The sequence below is a fragment of the Salmo salar genome, chromosome 23 (genome assembly GCF_965601325.2).
Source record: "Salmo salar chromosome 23, fSalSal1, whole genome shotgun sequence".
Taxonomy (NCBI): domain Eukaryota; kingdom Metazoa; phylum Chordata; class Actinopteri; order Salmoniformes; family Salmonidae; genus Salmo; species Salmo salar.
Window position 1 is genome coordinate 42,751,490 of NC_138313.1, and position 20,538 is coordinate 42,772,027.

The 20,538-nt window shown below is 45.0% G+C and overlaps 1 protein-coding gene across 3 annotated transcripts; it reads left to right on the top strand.

Annotated features, from left to right (window-relative positions):
* The first annotated feature begins 522 nt into the window (after window positions 1-522).
* On the top strand, window positions 523-10,003 carry LOC106584667 (tripartite motif-containing protein 16). Of its 3 annotated transcripts, XM_082968140.1 has the most exons (7): window positions 524-1,175; window positions 3,333-3,428; window positions 7,923-8,147; window positions 8,227-8,386; window positions 8,512-8,571; window positions 8,808-8,878; window positions 9,869-10,003. In XM_082968140.1, exons 1-7 carry the CDS (start codon window positions 579-581, stop codon window positions 9,875-9,877), a joined length of 1,218 nt encoding a protein of 405 aa, XP_082824266.1. In that variant the 5' UTR covers window positions 524-578; the 3' UTR covers window positions 9,878-10,003. The 3 variants fall into 3 exon arrangements, with proteins under 3 accessions (XP_082824265.1, XP_082824266.1, XP_014025642.3); XM_082968139.1 differs by lacking the exon at window positions 9,869-10,003 and having other exon boundaries at window positions 523-1,175; window positions 8,296-8,386; window positions 8,808-9,694; XM_014170167.3 differs by lacking the exon at window positions 9,869-10,003 and having other exon boundaries at window positions 8,808-9,694.
* The last annotated feature ends 10,535 nt before the right edge of the window (window positions 10,004-20,538 follow it).

Below are 20,538 nucleotides of genomic sequence, written 5' to 3' on the forward strand. Positions count from 1 at the left end.
AATGTACCAATTTGTAAGTCGCTCTGGATAAGAGCGTCTGCTAAATGACTTAAATGTAAATGTAAATGTTGCTCAGTTTCCACCTCATTTTGTGGGCAGTATGCACATAGCCTGTCTTCTCTTGAGAGCCAGGTCTGCCTATGGCGGCCTTTCTCAATAGCAAGGCTATGCTCACTGAGGCTGTACATAGTCAAGGCTTTCCTTAAGTTTGGGTCAGTCACAGTGGTCAGGTATCCTGCCACTGTGTACTCTCTGTTTAGGGCCAAATAGTATTCTAGTTCTCTCTGTTTTTTTGTTAATTCTTTCCAATGTGTCAAGTAATCTTTTTGTTTTCTCATGATTTGGTTGGGTCAAATTATGTTGCTGTCCTGGGGCTCTGTGGGGTCTGTTTGTGTTTGTGTCTCTCTAAGTCCCTCTAACCCCTCCCTCTCTAACCCCTCTCTCTCTAACTCCCTCTAACCCCACACCTCATGCAGAATCAGGAAGTCCCTCCCCCTCCTACAAACTCTCTTCTGAGGAAACAAAACTGATCTGAGTCTCTGTCTCATCTGTCTGTGTGAGAGTGAACAACCATCCAAATGGCTCAACAGGGAGTTCTGCTGGACCAGGACCATTTCTGTTGTTCTGTCTGTCTGGATCTACTGAAGGAGCCGGTCACTACTACCTGTGGACACAGTTACTGTAGGAGCTGTATTGAGGACTGCTGGGATCAGGATGTTCTGAAAGGGGTCTATAGCTGTCCTCAGTGCAGAGAGACCTTCATTCCAAGGCCTGTTCTGAGGAAAAATAACATGTTGGCTGAGCTGGTGGAGAAATTGAAGAAGACAGGACTCCAGGCTGCTCCCCCTCCTGCTCTGTGCTATGCTGGACCTGGAGATGTGGCGTGTGATGTCTGCACTGGGACCAGAAAGCAGAAAGCCCTCATGTCCTGTCTGGCATGTCTGGCCTCTTACTGTGAAACCCACCTCCAACCTCACTATGAATCTCCTGCTTTCAAGAAGCACAAGCTGGACAAAGCCACCGCACAACTACAGGAGAAGATCTGCTCTCATCATGACAAACTGCTGGAGGTTTACTGTCGTACCGATCAGCAGTGTATCTGTCATCAGTGTACAATGGATGAACATAAAGGCCATGATACAGTGTCAGCTGCAGCAGAGAGGACTGAGAAACAGGTAAGACCAGAACAACTTGTTGGTGACTGTCTGATAAACAAAGAATTAAAGATACAGTAGGAACTAAGGCTGTTTGAATATGAGATCATTCAAATGAAATTGATCCACGGCAGAACAAATATGAACACAAACCTTGATTATATAGATATGTTAACCCAGATTCTCCAAATGTATCACCATTTTCTAAAGTCAAACACTATTATCATTCTGAATGGCCTTTAATGAGTCCAAAGTTCAGTCTCAACTCCTTGATACATGTACACCGACTGTTAAAACTATAATCATTCACATAGCAAGAAATCAGTATGATATTGTAAAGGGACCATCAAGATTGTAGACCTGCCTCTCTATGGGCCCTATGTCACATGACTATACTATTGATCTACTGGACAAATAAAGCTTGATAGTGTCATTGGAATTCAGTACTGAGAGAGACTCGGTCATTTCTTCAAACTACCATCTTTATTTAATATTGATTAAGTATTGCAATAATGAAGCTGTCAATCCAACAGTCTTGACTGTCGGACCGAGTGCTTGAATCATACAGAGAATACCGAGTCTTTATATACCAAACCTAAAACTGTTTCAACCATGGCTGCCCCCCATGCAGACACTTTAACCCACCCTGTGTTCATCCTGACGTTTATCTACACGGGGTGGGGGGTATTCTACTCCTTCAGGCTGAGTTTACCAGATGCAAGGATGACCACAAACACTGAACTGTTTGTTCTATTCCTTCAGGCTATCTCCATCTCGAGTCACACACATAATCTTATCTATAGAATGCAGGCTCAGTCAGACCGGAGACAGTTGTCTCACATGCATCACTAATCATAGACTGGAATGTGTCTGTTTGGTTTTTCACAGAGACATCAGTCAATTGTCAGCTTCAAGCTATCTCTATTAAAACCCATGTCCTCTACACCCTGACTATCTCTATGAAAACCCATGTCCTCTACACCCAGACTATCTCTAGTAAAACCCATGTCCTCTACACCCAGACTATCTCTATTACAACCCATGTCCTCTACACCCAGACTATCTCTATTAAAACCCATGTCCTCTACACCCAGACTATCTCTATTAAAACCCATGTCCTCTACACCCAGACTATCTCTAGTAAAACCCATGTCCTCTACACCCAGACTATCTCTAGTAAAACCCATGTCCTCTACACCCAGACTATATCTATTAAATCCCATGTCCTCTACACCCAGACTATCTCTAGCAAAACCCATGTCCTCTACACCCAGACTATCTCTAGCAAAACCCATGTCCTCTACACCCAGACTATCTCTATTAAAACCCATGTCCTCTACACCCAGACTATCTTTAGTAAAACCCATGTCCTCTTCACCCAGACTATCTCTATTAAAACCCATGTCCTCTACACCCAGACTATCTCTATTAAAACCCATGTCCTCTACACACAGACTATCTTTAGTAAAACCCATGTCCTCAACACCCAGACTATCTCTATTAAAACCCATGTCCTCTACACCCAGACTATCTCTAGTAAAAACCCATGTCCTCTACACCCAGACTATCTCTATTTAACCCATGTCCTCTACACCCAGACTATCTCTAGTAAAAACCCATGTCCTCTACACCCAGACTATCTCTATTAAAACCCATGTCCTCTACACCCAGACTATCTCTATTAAAACCCATGTCCTCTACACCCAGACGATCTCTAGTAAAACCCATGTCCTCTACACCCAGACGATCTCTAGTAAAACCCAGACTAGCTGCAGGAAGAAAGAGAGGAAAAAATAAAACTCAGCCTTAGCAGGCCACTATCTCTAGTAAAAACCCATGTCCTCTACACCCAGACTATCTCTATTAAAACCTTGTCCTCTACACCCAGACTATCTCTAGTAAAACCCATGTCCTCTACACCCAGACTATCTCTATTAAAACCCATGTCCTCTACACCCAGACTATCTCTAGTAAAACCCATGTCCTCTACACCCAGACTATCTCTAGTAAAACCCAGCCTAGCTGCAGGAAGAAAGGTTGGAAAACATAAAACTCAGCCTTAGCAGGCCAGTCTTACTCTTAGATAAAAATATATTTGTTTACTATTAATATCAAATAAATCAGGTAAGTATGTCATTTTTCTATCACAATAGCTCATTAAAGAGTGATTCTCCACAGAGGCAGCTGGGGATGAGTCAGCAGAAGGTCCAGCAGAGAGTCCAGGAGAGAGAGAAGGAGCAGAAGGAGCTCCAACAGGCTGTGGAGTCTCTCAAGGTGAGTATTGTTGACCAGAGGAGACACACCATTTCACCTGCAGTCAGAGAGAGAGAGAGAGAGTGGCCCCTATCCAATCCCACTGACCCCACTGATGGGAACAGGCTGTCTGGACCTCTTTCAGAGAATATAATGCTTAATGTAACTGATGGGATATGATCCCAGGTGTACTGCAGTAGAAACCAACATATTGACTGTTACATCAAGAGGACGTTCCCTATTGGGCCGACACTGATTTAGAAGTAGCAGGCGGGGCTACCTCATCTCATAACCATGAGTAACCATGATTGACTCATGTCCCCTATACATGAACATGGAGCTCTCTCTCTCTCTCTCAAATGGGTTTTATTGGCATGGGAAATATATGTTTACATTGCCAAAGCAAGTGAAATAGATAATTAACTAAAGTGAAATAAACAATCAGAAATGAAGAGTAAACATTACACTGACAAAAGTTTCAAAGGAATAGAGACATTTCAAATGTTATAATTCAAGATCAAACAGAGTGAGCTGTGCACCAGACTGAGTTCTGGAGGTGAAATGGAAATGAATGAGGAGAGTTAAGTGAGGTAGAAGGTGTGGTGAAGAGCTCAGAACCAGAGCCTGGCATCAATGGACATGATAAAGAAGAATCTGGTGGGAGTGTTAAATGTGGAGGTGGAGCAATTGAAATGGAAGATTCCTGGTGTTTGTGCTGCCTGCCGTTTGGTACAACACAGACCCGGTGGTGAACATGGTGAAACAGAGGAGTCACTGTCAGTCCTTTTGAGTTTTGAGTCTTTACCTGACAAAGTCATGTTAGGAAATATCAGTTATCCTGTTAGAGTCTTTGTGTTGAATCCACTGAGCTGTTTCAGGTGCAACGTTTATGGTCATGTTGCAGCAGTTTGTAGGAGGGAGATTCCAAGATGTGGGAAGTGTGCAGGAGGTCATGGGATAGAGGATTGTGTAGTTTTGGTGGATAAAGTTGTGTGTGTCAACTGTAGAGTTGCCCATGTTACCAATCAGCTTTGAGCTAAATTGAGCGAGTTCAAATATGAATGGACCTGGCGCACCAAAAAGTGTCAAGGGAAGCCACTTTGGAATTTGGTGTCACTCCTATCGAATCGCATTGAGAGCAGACGTCATGGACTGAAACTACTTCAATTGTTGCATCTCGTTATGTTGTTGTCCTCCGGTGGCTAGCTAACTAGCTAAAATTGGCCCTTTCCTAAATTAGTCATGGATGGAGATACTTAATTCTCCATACCGGCCAATGATTATAACGGCAATTCTGATCCATCCTTTAATTCATACATTGCTGTGCCCCTGGCCTGAGAGGATGGAAGTTCAATATGTAGCTAGATGTAGAAGGCTAATGTTAACTAGCTAGCTAACATTGCCCATGAATTGAAGTTAGGCTAGCGAGCATTTTAGCCAGGTAGCCAAGGACAACAAATAAAAGCGTGTACTGATGACAGAGTGATAGACCGTTTTGTCAACATGAAAGAGAGGAGGATGGCGTTGGTGTTTCTCTACAAGTACAGTGAGTCAACATATTTTTGTACTTGCACGATCACGCTTACACACACACACAAATCAGAACCATAGACAGCCACATCATATTTAGCTTACGTTGATGGGACTAACTTGTTTTTGGTATCTTTTACCTATTTTGCCAATTGGCCTGGACCCTTTACACGGAGCCCCGCCGATCCATCACAACTGGTCTGCCAACGTAATCATCCAAAGTGGTTTTAACAGGTTCTTCTGTTGCGATGTCGCCGGAGGCCCATTTGCCCCGGCCCGCTGGCTGTCTGAATTGCCGTGTCTCCAGCTCGCCTAACGTAGTAGAGACTACTGAATCGGCAGCTGTTAGGGTTTAACCAACTATTTGTTAGCATAACATATATAAAATAACAGAGAAGCTATGCCACAATATTAAGTATATAAACTATAGATAATTGAATACTGCTATATGTTAGAGAAAGTGTCTCGTGATGGTGGGTCATGTGGACAGAATGATGATGCTTTAAAACAGGGTTTTGCAAGAGCTTTTTGATGAACAACAGCAATAACAAGATAATGGGTGCAATGTAGGGGTTTTAGAGAACTGTGCATTATGTAACAAGGTGTAGGCAGCTGACTTAGTGATAGGAGGTTGTGAAACCCATCACAAGGGGAGCATGTGAGGAACAGGTAGAGTGGAGAAACAACAGTATAAGTAAATCACTGGAAATTGAGTGGTTGCTGACTCTTGAGTATACACTAAGAAGATAAGATCCAACGCCAGGCAACATGTGATGCGTCACGAGGTTGGGACCAACCTGCACGCCAACGATAGGCTGGAGTAAGTCTAAACCACACCCAGTCTCTACTCTGACAGGACCAGCAAGGAGTGGGAACTACGTCTGTCAAGAAGTATTTAAAGAAGAACTTGTGATGACATTTCAGCTCTCTGTCTGCCCTGCGTGGTGTTACAGAGAGACCGTATATATGAACATCATATTTTCCATTTGTACTATCATTCTATTTACTTAAAGATGAATTAAATAATCATTGCAAAACTAAGTTGCATGGTTTGTTTATATCCTAATACCAGATTCGAATTGACGCGACCCGACACAGCAAAGGGGGGGACCAACTCCATATTAATGACCATGAATATGGAATGAAATCTTCAAAGAGCAGGTGTCCACAAATGTTTGGTTGTGTAGTGTAGTTTGCTGTGTTTTGAGTGTGTGGAGTTGGGGCAAAAGAAGTTTGCATAAGATCCAGAGAGAGGGAGTTTAAATGCTAGTGCAGAGAAGTGTGGCCAGCCGGCAGCGGGGGCTAGGACTCGGGGCAGAGGCTGGGTCTAGCTCTGATACGGGGCAGGCTACTGGAGGGAGTACCAGGAGGGAGGAGAGTAGAGCAGGGCCAAGTGGTGGTGCTCAGGCTGCAGAGAAAGACTGGGGGAGGGGCGAGGGCTGGTGGAAGTGAGGCGGTTTGCAGCTGGGCAACATGAGCAGACGCAGGTTGCTGTAGTAACGGAGACTCCAGTGGGTAAAGGCTTGGTGGGCTCATCCCAGGAAACATTGCCTGTCATTGGGGAAGAGGCACTGATCAGGGGGGAAGTCCAGGGGGGTACACAGAGAAGGAATGTGCTTTGCTCATGGAGGAGGATGGGGGGACAAGAGGGGAGCCTGATGGGTGGGTAACTTCTGTTGTGGGGAGATGAGGTGGGTAACTTCTGTTGTGGGGAGATGAGGCAGCGGGCTGTGGAGTGTCAGCATACACTGATGACGTCTATGTTGGTTAGGGATGAGCAGGACCTACGGGCCCTGGAGAATAGTTTGAGGGTGTACGAGGGGGCGTCTTCTGCTTAGGTAAACTGGGGCAGAGTGAGGCTCTGTTATGTGGGGCATGGAGGGACAGGGCACCTCCGCAGCTTCCAGGGGGGTTGCAGTGGGGCTGTGAGTGGCTCTAGATGCTTGGTGTGTCTCTGGGCTCGGAGTGGTGGGTTAGGAAGAACTGGGAAGGAGTGTCACAAGTGGTGGTGTCGAGGCTGATGAAGTGGAGGTGGCTCCTCTCCCAAGTGTCATACAGAGGGAGGGTGCTGATCATCAACAACTTGGCAGCATCCTCCCTAAGGCAGAAACTGGCCATTCTCACCCCCCTGGTGGTCTGCTTGTGGACCTGCAGAGCAACTTAGTGAATATTTTCTGGTCGGGCGGTGGGGGAGAGTTGGCACAGCAGGCGGGACTGACGTCTCTTAGGCCGCTGGAGAGAGTCATGGGGGAGGTCCAGGAGGCTCTGCCTGAACCAGTGAGGAGGGGGCTGGAGCAGCCTGAGGAGGGGCCACCACCATTTCCACCACTGCAAGTGACAGCAGAGAATGGGGACTGGCAGGAGAGTCCAGAGGACTTACTGACTTTTAACACTCTGAGCCTTGGGGAGTTTTCAGAGGTGCTGTACACCCTCAGTGTCAAGGTTAAACACATCAGGAGCTTAGCGGGAGTGAAGGTGCATCAGTGGCAGGGGGTTGTGGGGGCTGAGAGCATGGCAGGGTATAGGTGGAGGGTGCTCTATAAGCTCCCAGTGCTGGAAAGGTCAGGGGTCGTCCAGTGGAGGGTATTACATGGAGCCCTGGACACCAATAGCTGGTTGGCTCAGGTTGACCTGGGAGTTGGGGAGGGGTGTCCGTTTTCTGCAATGACAGACTGTTCATCATGTTTTTATTGTGTTGCCAGGGTAATGCCATTACTGTTGACGGCTTAGGGTTGAGTTTGAGTTTTCCAAAATGATCAACAGTGTGGAGATGTTTCAGGAGGTATAGGGGCTCAGGGAGGCTGTCTGTACGGCTGGAGAGGAGGGGTTGGATGTACGGTTGGAATGTGGTGCTGGATGGTGTTTGGGTACTGTATAATGTGATTGTATGGTGTGATTTAAGGAGGGGGGAGGGGTGTTAGTGTAATGAGGAAGACAAGTCAGTCTCACCCCTTCCCCCCCTGCTTTCTCTCTCTCTCTCAACAGTGCTCTGCAGTAGAGGTCAGTGATAAGATCTTTGCTGAGATGAGCAGCTTCATTGAGAGAAGGAGCTCTGAAGTGAAGCAGCTGATCAGAGCCCAAGTGAAGGCTCAAGTGAATCAAGCTGAAGGACTCCTGGAGCAACTGAAGCAGGAGGTAGCTGAGCTGAGGAAGAGAAGCACTGAGCTGGAGCAGCTCTCACACACAGAGGATCACATCCATTTCCTCCAGGTAACTAAACTGTCTTGTTACATGTGGTATGAAAATGTATTTAATGTGAGACTTTCAACAATTCTGTTCTTGTCTCCAGAGTTATCAGTCTCTCTCCAGTATCAGTGTATCTTCAGACTTACCCAGCATCGTTGTCCGTCCTCTTCAGTACTTTGGAGATGTGAGTAAGACTGTGTCTGAACTGAGAGAGAAACTAGAAGACTTCCTTAAAGGAGAATGGACCAAGATCTCCACTACAGGTGTGTTGAAAATAATATGAACATCAACTTTAGACCATTGAAAGTTCCCTACTAGTCATATACATGTGGAATATGGTATGATGATAACATTCCCTCTCTCTGTCAATGTGTTTGTGTGTCTGTAGTGAATATAGTGGATGTTGTACTGCCTCCAGAGCCCAAGACCAGAGAACAGTTGTTACAATGTGAGTCTCTTTATTGTGAAGTAACTAACAGTCTCTTTTTACTGACACTCCTAACAATCCCTCTAGAAAAATATAGCAATAGTAGATCTAATCAAAGACTGGGTATCTATCTGACTCCTCATATTTCTCTGATTTGATCTCTGCTGTGCTCTAATCAAAGACAGGGTAGATACAGTATCTGACTTAACTTATTGTTCTAACTCCCCTCATTGGTCTCTGCTCTGCTCTTCTCCCAGATTCCTGTCAGCTCACACTGGACCCAAACACAGCAGGCACACACCTCTCTCTGTATGAAGGGAACAGAAAGGTGACCACTACACGCCAAGTCCAACCATATCCTGGTCATCCAGACAGATTCACAAACAACTACCAGGTTCTGTGTACAGAGGGTCTGTCTGGACGCTGTTACTGGGAGGTGGAGTGGAGTGGGGTGTATGTTATTACAGCAGTCTCATATAAAGACATCAGCAGAACAGAGAGAGATAATAGATTTGGATTCAATAACAAGTCCTGGAGTTTACTGTTTTCTAGTGATGGTTATTATTTCAGACACTATAATGTTGAGACTAAAGTATCAGGCCCTCAGTCCTCCAGAGTAGGAGTGTACCTGGATCACAAGGCAGGTACTCTGTCCTTCTACAGTGTCTCTGACACAATGACCCTCCTCCACAGAGTCCAGACCACATTCACTCAGCCTCTCTATCCTGGGTTTTGGCTCTCTGGTACTGCTGAGCTGGTTAAACTGTAGTAGAGTCCACATAGATACTAGTCATGCTGGTGTAGTCTATAGCTGAGCTGGTATAACTGTAGTAGGGTCCACATAGATACTAGTCATGCTGGTGTAGTCTATAGCTGAGCTGGTTAAACTGTAGTAGGGTCCACATAGATACTAGTCATGCTGGTGTAGTCTAAAGCTGAACTGGCTAAACTGTAGCAGGGTCCACATAGATACTAGTCATGCTGGTGTAGTCTATAGCTGAGCTGGTTAAACTGTAGTAGGGTCCACATAGATACTAGTCATGCTGGTGGTGATGGTCCCCAGATATAATGGTCTGTTTTTCTGTACAATAATTTGTCTGACTTTCTAGTTGAATTAAAATGTAATGTACTTATTTTTATCAAATACAGTGTTTTTCTGACTGAATTTCTTCAGAGATTTTATACGTTAAAATACAATGTTTTAATCTTGTACATTTCCATGAATCATGATGTATGGTGTTGATGTATATTGGTTGTCATTCAGAACCATTGATATGTTTTCTCAGTTGGTTCTCTGTCTCTATGTAATTCTCCTCAGTATCATTGAACAGCTTGTTGGCTCGGCCCTAATTGATGTGTTCTCTGTCACCTGGAGCTGCATGGAAAATGGTCCAGGAACAAAAGGACAATTCAGGACTAGTCAACCCACTACAAGCTGGAATCACTTACTTTCTACTAAACTATATGGACTGGTTTCCCAGACACAGATTAATCCTAATCCTGGACTAAAAAGTATGTTCAATGTAGATGTCCAGGAAACCGGCCCTAAATGTGTCATCTTTCATCCTCCCATACTGCTCAGTCCAGCAACATTAAACCTGTCCAGCAGGTGGTGCTATTGACCAAACAATAAAACCAGCAGATATCTTGACTTGCCACTCAGTATATCAGTAATGTTCAGAATAGTACTTTAATATCATTGGAGATTGATGGTCTTTTTAATCCACTATCCAGAGTCAGGAACAGATGAAGTTAGGTCTGCTACTGTTCAGTGATTAAATATGATTTATGGTGATGGGAAATAAAAAATACAACACTAAACTTCATCTAGTAATAGTTTTCCTTTGTTATTTATTCCAAGGTGTGTCTTTAACTTGTAAATGGATTGTGTGGAGGTGAGCTAGTGGTGTGGCTGATAGAATAGAATGAAAAGGGAGGAAGGGAGGAATAGGGGAGGAGTGAAGGGCTGTTAAAGTATCCAGATGAGGAAGAGAACGATGTTCATGGGAATTACTGTCTCTGTTCTAAATGGTTCCCTCTTCCCTAAGTAGTGAAACATTTGACCCAAAGATGAAGGCTGAGACTATTTAACTGTATAATAGAACAATCCTTAATACAAGCAGCTGCAGGGAGCTCTACCTCTGATTTCACAGTTGGAACTTGATGATTAAATGGTTCCATGTCTCTGATATAGTGGGAGGTGATGAAACAATCATATTGTTACACAACAGTTGTTTATACAGCAACAGTTCCAGAACACTATGGCCTTGTGTCAGTGGTGCAGACATAACAGGAGTCTATGAAAGACAGAACATCACAGTCCAACACAGAACATATCCCTTGAGATGTTACAACAGCCCACCCCAAATTCTGTCACCACAATTCCCCCTTTGATGCCATGGAAACCATAGGCATCACCAGACATAATATATATAAAAATAACAGTAGACACTATCATCTCCAATAGGGAAACAACAGTAGACACTATCATCTCCAATAGGGAAATAGCAGTAGACACTATCATCTCCAATAGGGAAATAACAGTAGACACTATCATCTCCAATAGGGAAATAACAGTAGACACTATCATCTCCAATAGGGAAATAACAGTAGACACTATCATCTCCAATAGGGAAATAGCAGTAGACACTATCATCTCCAATAGGGAAATAACAGTAGACACTATCATCTCCAATAGGGAAATAGCAGTAGACACTATCATTTCTAATAGGGAAATAACAGTAGACACTATCATCTCCAATAAGGAAATAGCAGTAGACACTATCATCTCCAATAGGGAAATAGCAGTAGACACTATCATCTCCAATAGGGAAATAGCAGTAGACACTATCATCTCCAATAGGGGCATCTGGATCCTCAATAAAGAGTGAAACAGTTGCGAGCTCTGTCAGGTCATTCAGAACAGACCACTATCGCCTCACCAAGGTCCTCAGACATGAGAACAGACCACTATCTCCTCACCAAGGTCATCAGGGATGAGAACAGACCACTATCTCCTCACCAAGGTCCTCAGACATGAGAACAGACCACTATCTCATCACCAAGGTCGTCAGGCATGAGAACAGACCACTATCTCCTCACCAAGGTCATCAGGCATGAGAACAGACCACTATCTCCTCACCAAGGTCATCAGGCATGAGACCAGACCACTATCTCCTCACCAAGGTCATCAGGCATGAGAACAGACCACTATCTCCTCACCAAGGTCATCAGGCATGAGAACAGACCACTATCTCCTCACCAAGGTCATCAGGCATGAGAACAAACCACTATCTCCTCACCAAGGTCATCAGGCATGAGAACAGACCACTATCTCCTCACCAAGATCCTCCTTCTCTCAATCAGTGGTTGAGGGTTCAGTGTGCTGATGTGTATCTGCTGTATCATGGTTTCTGCCTAAAATGTCCTGGTGCTGGGTAAAGTTCATGATGATGTTGAGGACATCTTTATCAAGGGTGCCAATAATTCTGGACCTGACTGTACACTGTGGTGGTGGGGCAGCATGTGTCACCTGTCTCCATGACCCTGTGGGCTGAACCCTCAATGTTGCTGAAATCCTCTGCTCCATTAGGAAGTAAAAGAGAAGTAAGTCATATGTCACCACCAACCAATATGACTTTCTAAATCTCCAGTTTATTGTAATTATAGCTTGAATACTCAGTGTCTGTTTTCCCTTAAAACCTGTTAGGGCTAGGGGGCAGTATTTGCACGGCTGGATAAAAAAATGTACCCGATTTAATCTGGTTACTAATCCTACCCAGTAACTAGAATATGCATATACTTATTATATATGGATAGAAAACACCCTAAAGTTTCTAAAACTGTTTGAATGGTGTCTGTGAGTATAACAGAACTCATTTGGCAGGCAAAACCCTGAGACATTTTCTGACAGGAAGTGGATACCTGATGTGTTGTATTACCTTTAAACCTATGCCATTGAAAAACACAGGGGCTGAGGAATATTTTGGCACTTCCTATTGCTTCCACTAGATGTCACCAGCCTTTACAAAGTGTTTTGAGTCTTCTGGAGGGAGATCTGACCGAACAAGAGCCATGGAACGATGATGGCCCATTAGACACCTGGCGCGCGAGTTCATGTTGGGTACCCTCGTTCCAATACGTTATAAAAGAGAATGCATTCGTCCACCTTGAATATTATTCATGTTCTGGTTAAAAAAGGCCCTAATGATTTATGCTATACAACGTTTGACATGTTTGAACGAACGTAAATATATTTTTTCCCCTCGTTCATGAAGTGAAGTCCGGCGGGCTTAGATCATGTGCTAACAAGACGGAGATTTTTGGACATAAATGATGAGCTTTTTTGAACAAAACTACATTCGTTATGGACCTGTGATACCTGGAAGTGACATCTGATGAAGAGAATCAAAGGTAATGGATTATTTACATAGTATTTTCGATTTTAGATCTCCCCAACATGGCGGCTAGTCTGTATCGCAACGCGCATTTTTGTGGGCACAGTGCTCAGATTATTGCAAAGTGTGATTTCCCAGTAAGGTTATTTTTAAATCTGGCAAGTTGATTGCGTTGAAGAGATGTAAATCTATAATTCTTTAAATGACAATATAATATTTTACCAATGTTTTCTAATTTTAATTATTTAATTTGTGGTGCTGACTTGAATGCCGGTTATTGGAGGGAAACGATTTCCTGAACATCAACGCCACAGTAAAACGCTGTTTTTGGATATAAATATGAACTTGATAGACAATGCATGCATTTTTAGTTCTAACACAATGTCCTAGGAGTGTCATCTGTTGGAGATTGTAAAAGGTTAGTGCATAATTTTAGCTGATTTTATGGTTTTGGTGACGCCTGTCTTTGAATTGGCACAACATTACACACAACTCTTGTAAATGTACTGTCCTAACATACTCTAAATTTATGCTTTCGCCGTAAAACCTTTTTGAAATCGTAAAACGTGGTTAGATTAAGGAGATGTTTATCTTTCAAAGGGTGTAAAATACTTGTATGTTTGAAAAATTTGAATTTTGACATTTATTTGGATTCAAATTTGCCGCTCTTGAAATGCACCTGCTGTTGATGGAGTGCACCACGGGTGGGACGCATGCGTCCCACCTAGCCCATAGAGGTTAATGACGCTGTACTCACTCAGGTTGTACCACTGATATACAAAGCATTTGACACAACGGTTGTGTTAATTGTGTTGTACAAGCTGAGAGGGTACGTGGACAATATGTGTTGGTTTTCAGGTTGAAGCTGTCTTCCATCCAGCCCTCCTCTAGAGGAGTGAGGACAATTATATCAACTCATTTGCTTCCAGGCATGTTACTTCAGTATGATCCTATGAACCAATCAGAAGTCAGATGGGGCTTCTACATAAAACATGACATTTCATTGATAGGACCATGGGAAAGGTGGGTCCCCATAAACCACGATATAAACTGATTGACATCATAAACCATAACAGTTCATCTACTGTATGAAAAAGTATCTGATTAAATAAAACACATTTTATGAACCCCGTGTCTAAGACTGTTGAATCCCTCCCTGATAGTCAGAATAGCCTGAGAAACTATATTGTTCCTTCATAGACCGACTACTTTGTGAGGTTCAACATAGAGGACATTAATACATCATCACATTTAAACCAGTCAGTCCATCATGTTACAGACTAACAACATAGAGGACATTAATACATCATCACATTTAAACCAGTCAGTCCATCATGTTACCCCAAACCCCTTCAATTTCCTGATTAAAAACAGCAGTTGGTTTGCTTTTAATAAAATACAGTATAACTCAGCTTGTTATCAATTTGTGTTCCTAGGTATTTGAACACTCAACCACCTCCACTGGTTGGTCATTCAGAGACAGTGGTTGGGACATTTGCAAGTTGTTGCCATTGATGATCAGTTCCTTTGTCTTTTCCACATTGATGAGGAGGGCACTTAACCAGCACCATTGTTGAAGAGCCATGTCATCCACGTACTTTAAAAGGCTCACAATGTTTTCTTGGATCTTCATCTCATTAGTGTAGATAGAGAACAACAACGGAGAAAGTACACATCCCTGGGGATCCCCTGTGTTCAGAGTCAGTTCATCAGAGAGAGGACACACCCCTGGGGTGCCCCTGTGTTCAGGGTCAGTTCATCAGAGAGAGGACACACCCCTGGGGTGCCCCTGTGTTCAGGGTCAGTTCATCAGAGAGAGGACACACCCCTGGGGTGCCCCTGTGTTCAGGGTCAGTTCATCAGAGAGAGGACACACCCCTGGGGTGCCCCTGTGTTCAGGGTCAGTTCATCAGAGAGAGGACACACCCCTGGGGTGCCCCTGTGTTCAGGGTCAGTTCATCAGAGAGAGGTCACACCCCTGGGGTGCCCCTGTGTTCAGGGTCAGTTCATCAGAGAGAGGACACACCCCTGGGGTGCCCCTGTGTTCAGGGTCAGTTCATCAGAGAAGGCCCCATTCATGAGGACAGTCTGTGGGCCGTCAGTTAAAGTCCTTGATCCAACCTGCGAGGCCTCCGTTGACATCCAGGTCTAGTAGTCGTTTCAGCAGTGTGTGTATTTGCAATGTATTGAAAGCTGAACTAAAAGCAATAAATAAAATATGTGAATATGATTTAGCATGTTGAAGGTGACTAGCCACCATGTTCACCAAGGTCAGGGTAGCATCCTCAGTCCCTCTCTGTGATGATATGATTTAGCATGTTGAAGGTGACTAGCCACCATGTTCACCCAGGTCAGGGTAGGCTCCTCAGTCCTCCTCTGTGATGATATGATTTAGCATGTTGAAGGTGACTAGCCACCATGTTCACCAAGGTCAGGGTAGAATCCTCAGTCCCCCTCTATGATGATATGATTTAGCATGTTGAAGGTGACTATCCACCATTTTCACCAAGGTCAGGGTAGCATCCTCAGTCCCTCTCTGTGATGATATGATTTAGCATGTTGAAGGTGACTAGCCTCCATGTTCACCAAGGTCAGGGTAGGCTCCTCAGTCCCTCTCTGTGATGATATGATTTAGCATGTTGAAGGTGACTAGCCTCCATGTTCACCAAGGTCAGGGTAGGCTCCTCAGTCCCTCTCTGTGATGATATGATTTAGCATGTTGAAGCCACCATGTTCACCAAGGTCAGGGTAGGCTCCTCAGTCCTCCTCTGTGATGATATGATTTAGCATGTTGAGGGTGACTAGCCTCCATGTTCACCAAGGTCAGGGTAGCATCCTCAGTCCCTCTCTGTGATGATATGATTTAGCATGTTGAAGGTGACTAGCCACCATGTTCACCAAGGTCAGGGTAGCATCCTCAGTCCTCCTCTGTGATGATATGATTTAGCATGTTGAAGGTGACTAGCCACCATGTTCACCAAGGTCAGGGTAGCATCCTCAGTCCTCCTCTGTGATGATATGATTTAGCATGTTGAAGGTGACTAGCCACCATGTTCACCCAGGTCAGGGTAGGCTCCTCAGTCCCTCTCTGTGCCTTATAGGCAAACTGTAATGGGTCCAGTTGATCTGCTATGGACAGGGTAAGGTGTTTACTAACAACCCTTTCCATGCATTTGGCCAGAAGGGGCGTGAAGGCCATAGGCCGAAAGTCATTTGGTGATTTGGCCCCTGACTTCTTAGGCACCGGTACAATGGTCGACACCTTCCAGGAGTTTGGCACTGTACATGTTCTCAGCAGGAGTTGAAACAGTCGTGTGAAGACTCCCTTGAGCTGGTCGGCACAGACCTTCATTACTTTGCCCCGTAGTCCGTCTGGGCCCGCTGTTTGTGTAGCTTAATATGTGACAAGCAGGAGGTCACCTCATTCTCTGTTTTCTGGATAGGAGAGGATTTGGGGATGCTCTCTCATATTTGTTTACATTCGTCTTTAAAATGGACGGTGTCAAATCTTCCATAAAAACAGTTCAGGTGGTTTCCAGAGGATGAACAGTCAGCCAATGTATTGTTCTCTGTTTCCCTCTCTCTCCCCATCACTGCATTAAGCCCCTCCCATGCTTGTCTTGGATTGGCTGGACAGAACCTCCGCTCCACTTTATCCTTCCAGTCTCTAGTCTCCTTTACAGCATCAGTATCTCCTGGATAACGTTATGGTCTGACTTCCTGATGGCTGCTCTGCACACTGCCTTGTCTGCGTCCTCTATGTTTCCATAACACTGATCCAGGATCAGAGTTGAACGAGTTGGACAGGTGACAGTCTGTTGCAGAGTGGGGAGGGAGGGAGAGCCGATTAAAATCCCCAAACACAAATCCTGACTGGTCAGTTGATGCTGAAAGAGCAGCATTGAAACAGTGTGTAATTCTGTCAGCAGCTTCCTTATTGTTAGGTCCAGGTACATAGACCAGAGTAATGGTGATCTGTCCCAACTCACGTGGTAGATAGAATGACCTGAATGACACAAGGAGAATCTCATAGTCTCCGGTGCACACTTCAATCAGATTACACTGCGTGGCCCAAGTATTATCTACAAAGATACATAGTCCCCTGCCTATTGATTTATGTGATGTTGTTTAGTCTCCATCTGCTCTAATAACAGAACATCAATGTTTACATCAATATTGTCCTGCTTGAGCCACATTTCTGTAAACCAGATTGAATTACTTCTCCTAAAGTCCTCGTCAAATGTAACTCTTGCTGCTAACTGATCCAGTTTATTATTTAGTGACGTCACATTTGACAGGGTGATCACCTGGAGCAGGTGACAGATTCCCCTCCAGCGTAGTGTGTTCCTGACACCACCTCTTGACAGGGTGATCACCTGGAGCAGGTGACAGATTCCCCTCCAGCGTAGTGTGTTCCTGACACCACCTCTTGACAGGGTGATCACCTGGAGCAGGTGACAGATTCCCCTCCAGCGTAGTGTGTTCCTCACACCACCTCTTGACAGGGTGATCACCTGGAGCAGGTGACAGATTCCCCTCCAGCGTAGTGTGTTCCTGACACCACCTCTTGACAGGGTGATCACCTGGAGCAGGTAACAGATTCCCCTCCAGCGTAGTGTGTTCCTCACACCACCTCTTGAGCTGCGCTTCTTCTTGGTTTCCTTTGTTGACTTTGTAGAACAACCATCAGGCAAATGCTGTTTTAGAGAGTGTGAGCTTAATCTCGGGGTTGATTAACTCATTGTGTCCATACAACCTCCAGTAGTGATGGTAAAGTTTTCCTCATATTACAGCGATTAGGATTAAGAAGGTCACATACCACGTACAATCCACTTTCAAACTTGCAACGCACTTGGATTTAGACAAAACAAAACAAAATTGAGCGATATAACTATAAACAAACAATTCACACAGGAGATCTCAGGGTCTGGCAGCAATGCAGTGCCCCCAATCAATGATCATTTTGATAGAGGACTGAAAACCTCAGCTGAATGGGTTACAACTGACAACTTCTCTCTAGATATCACCTCTTCCACAGATCACAGGTTCGGGTATATATTCTACGTCAGACTTTTCAATACCACTTACCTCAACATATTAAACTGCAATGGATGCCAGGTAACGCATGTAACACTGACTTGCCTGCTCGCCTCCCTACCTCTGAGGAAGCACAGTTCCCGCTCAGCCCAGTCAAAACTGTTCGCTGCTCTGGCACCCCAATGGTGGAACAAGCTCCCTCACGACGCCAGGACAGCGGAGTCAATCACCACCTTCCGGAGACACCTGAAACCCCACCTCTTCAAGGAATACCTGGGATAGGATAAAGTAATCCTTCTAACCCCCCCCTTAAAAGATTTAGATGCACTATTGTAAAGTGGTTGTTCCACTGGATATTATAGGTGAATGCACCAATTTGTAAGTCGCTCTGGATAAGAGCGTCTGCTAAATGACTAAAATGTAAAATGTAAAATGTTAAATAAAGGTTAAATACAGGCTACATAAAAGGTTAAATGAATCTAGAAAGAAAAAACAACATGTACAGAAATCTACAGGGGCAGGGCAGGGTGGTCTGGCTGGGAGCCTCTTCTCCAGGGGCAGGGCAGGGTGGTCTGGCTGGGAGCCTCTTCTCCAGGGGCAGGGCAGGGTGGTCTGGCTGGGAGCCTCTTCTCCAGGGGCAGGGCAGGGTGGTCTGGCTGGGAGCCTCTTCTACAGGGGCAGGGCAGGGTGGTCTGGCTGGGAGCCTCTTCTACAGGGGCAGGGCAGGGTGGTTTGGCTGGGAGCCTCTTCTACAGGGCTGGGCAGGGTGGTCTAGCTGGGAGCCTCTTCTACAGGGGCAGGGCAGGGTGGTCTGGCTGGGAGCATCTTCTCCAGGGGCAGGGCAGGGTGGTCTGGCTGGGAGCCTCTTCTACAGGGGCAGGGCAGGGTGGTCTGGCTGGGAGCCTCTTCTACAGGGCTGGGCAGGGTGGTCTAGCTGGGAGCCTCTTCTACAGGGCTGGGCAGGGTGGTCTGGCTGGGAGCCTCTTCTACAGGGGCTGGGCAGGGTGGTCTGGCTGGGAGCCTCTTCTACAGGGGCAGGGCAGGGTGGTCTAGCTGGGAGCCTCTTCTACAGGGCTGGGCAGGGTGGTCTGGCTGGGAGCCTCCTGACTGGTCCCCAGCTGGAGCAGCTTCACGAAGGACCACCGCTGTGACATTAAACACTTGCAGCAGGACCAAACACATTTCCATCAGAGACTTACGCATTTATAAATTATTAAACTAATTGTAAACCCTTTGTAACCCCCTTGTAAAGAGACCCTTATTGTAAAAGGCCATTTTGCACCATAAAGCTCCCAGAATGTTCCATGAAGGTCTATCAGTTGACAGGAGGAGAGGACAGTAAGAGTAGCCCACCCTCCATTTGCTCTTGGTGAAGTTCTTGTTGATCTGGGCACTGACAGACTCAGGAATGTTCTGATCCAGGGCTGTGTCTCCATCAATCCATAGGGAGAGAGAGAGAGACATGAGGGCCAGGCTCTGCTGGCAGACAACAATATGTACCAGAAGGTGTGTGTGTACATGTGTGTGTGTTCACTGTACCAGGGCTGCTGCAGAACCTGGTCACATGTGTAGCGTATCCTTAGGTCATTCTCTAACAGGTGGACTACAAAGTCTTTATCTAAAAAACACCACAGAGACACAACCATTTCTGTCTCTCTCATCTGACAATGGAGGAGAACCATACCTGAGTCCAAGATGTGGTTGAGAGAGGGGGTGGAGAGAGAGGAACATGGGAAATGTATACATGAGTTCAAGATGTTGTTGAGAAAGGGGGTGGAGAGAGAGGAACATGGGAAATGTCTACCTGAGTCCAAGATGTGGTTGAGAGAGGGGGTGGAGAGAGAGGAACATTGGAAATGTCTACCTGAGTCCAAGATGTGGTTGAGAGAGGGGGTGGAGAGAGAGGAACATGGGAAATGTCTACCTTAGTCCAAGATGTGGTTGAGAAAGGGGGTGGAGAGAGAGGAACATGGGAAATGTCTAAATAATGATAGAGGAATACTTCCAGTTAAACAAGATGTAAAAGACTGAAGACTGGACCTACTGAAACCAGGAGTAGTGATGGGGAAATCTATACAGTTACATATGGGGAGATTGTTGAATATATATCATATCATTTAGACAATATCGCTATATTATTGTTGAATATATATAATTTCCTGTCATTTAGACAATATCTATATTATTATTGTCACGGTCATCGTAGGGTAAAGTGGACCAAGACGCAGCGGGGAAATGTGCACTCATCTTTTATTGAATGGACAAAGAAGGGAACCCAAAACAAACACGTACACAACGACTAATAACAGGCCGGTAAGGCAACAAAGCTATACCCAGCACATAATCTCCCACAAAATACCCACAAACACATACCTATTTATAGGACCCTCAATCAGAGGCAACAAGAAAACACCTGCCTCCAATTGAGCGTCCACCCCCAATTACCTAAACATAGAAATACAAATGACTAGACATAGAAATACATAGAACATTGCCCAAAACCCAGAATAATAAATCAAACACCCCACTAAACACACAACCACCCCGAACCACA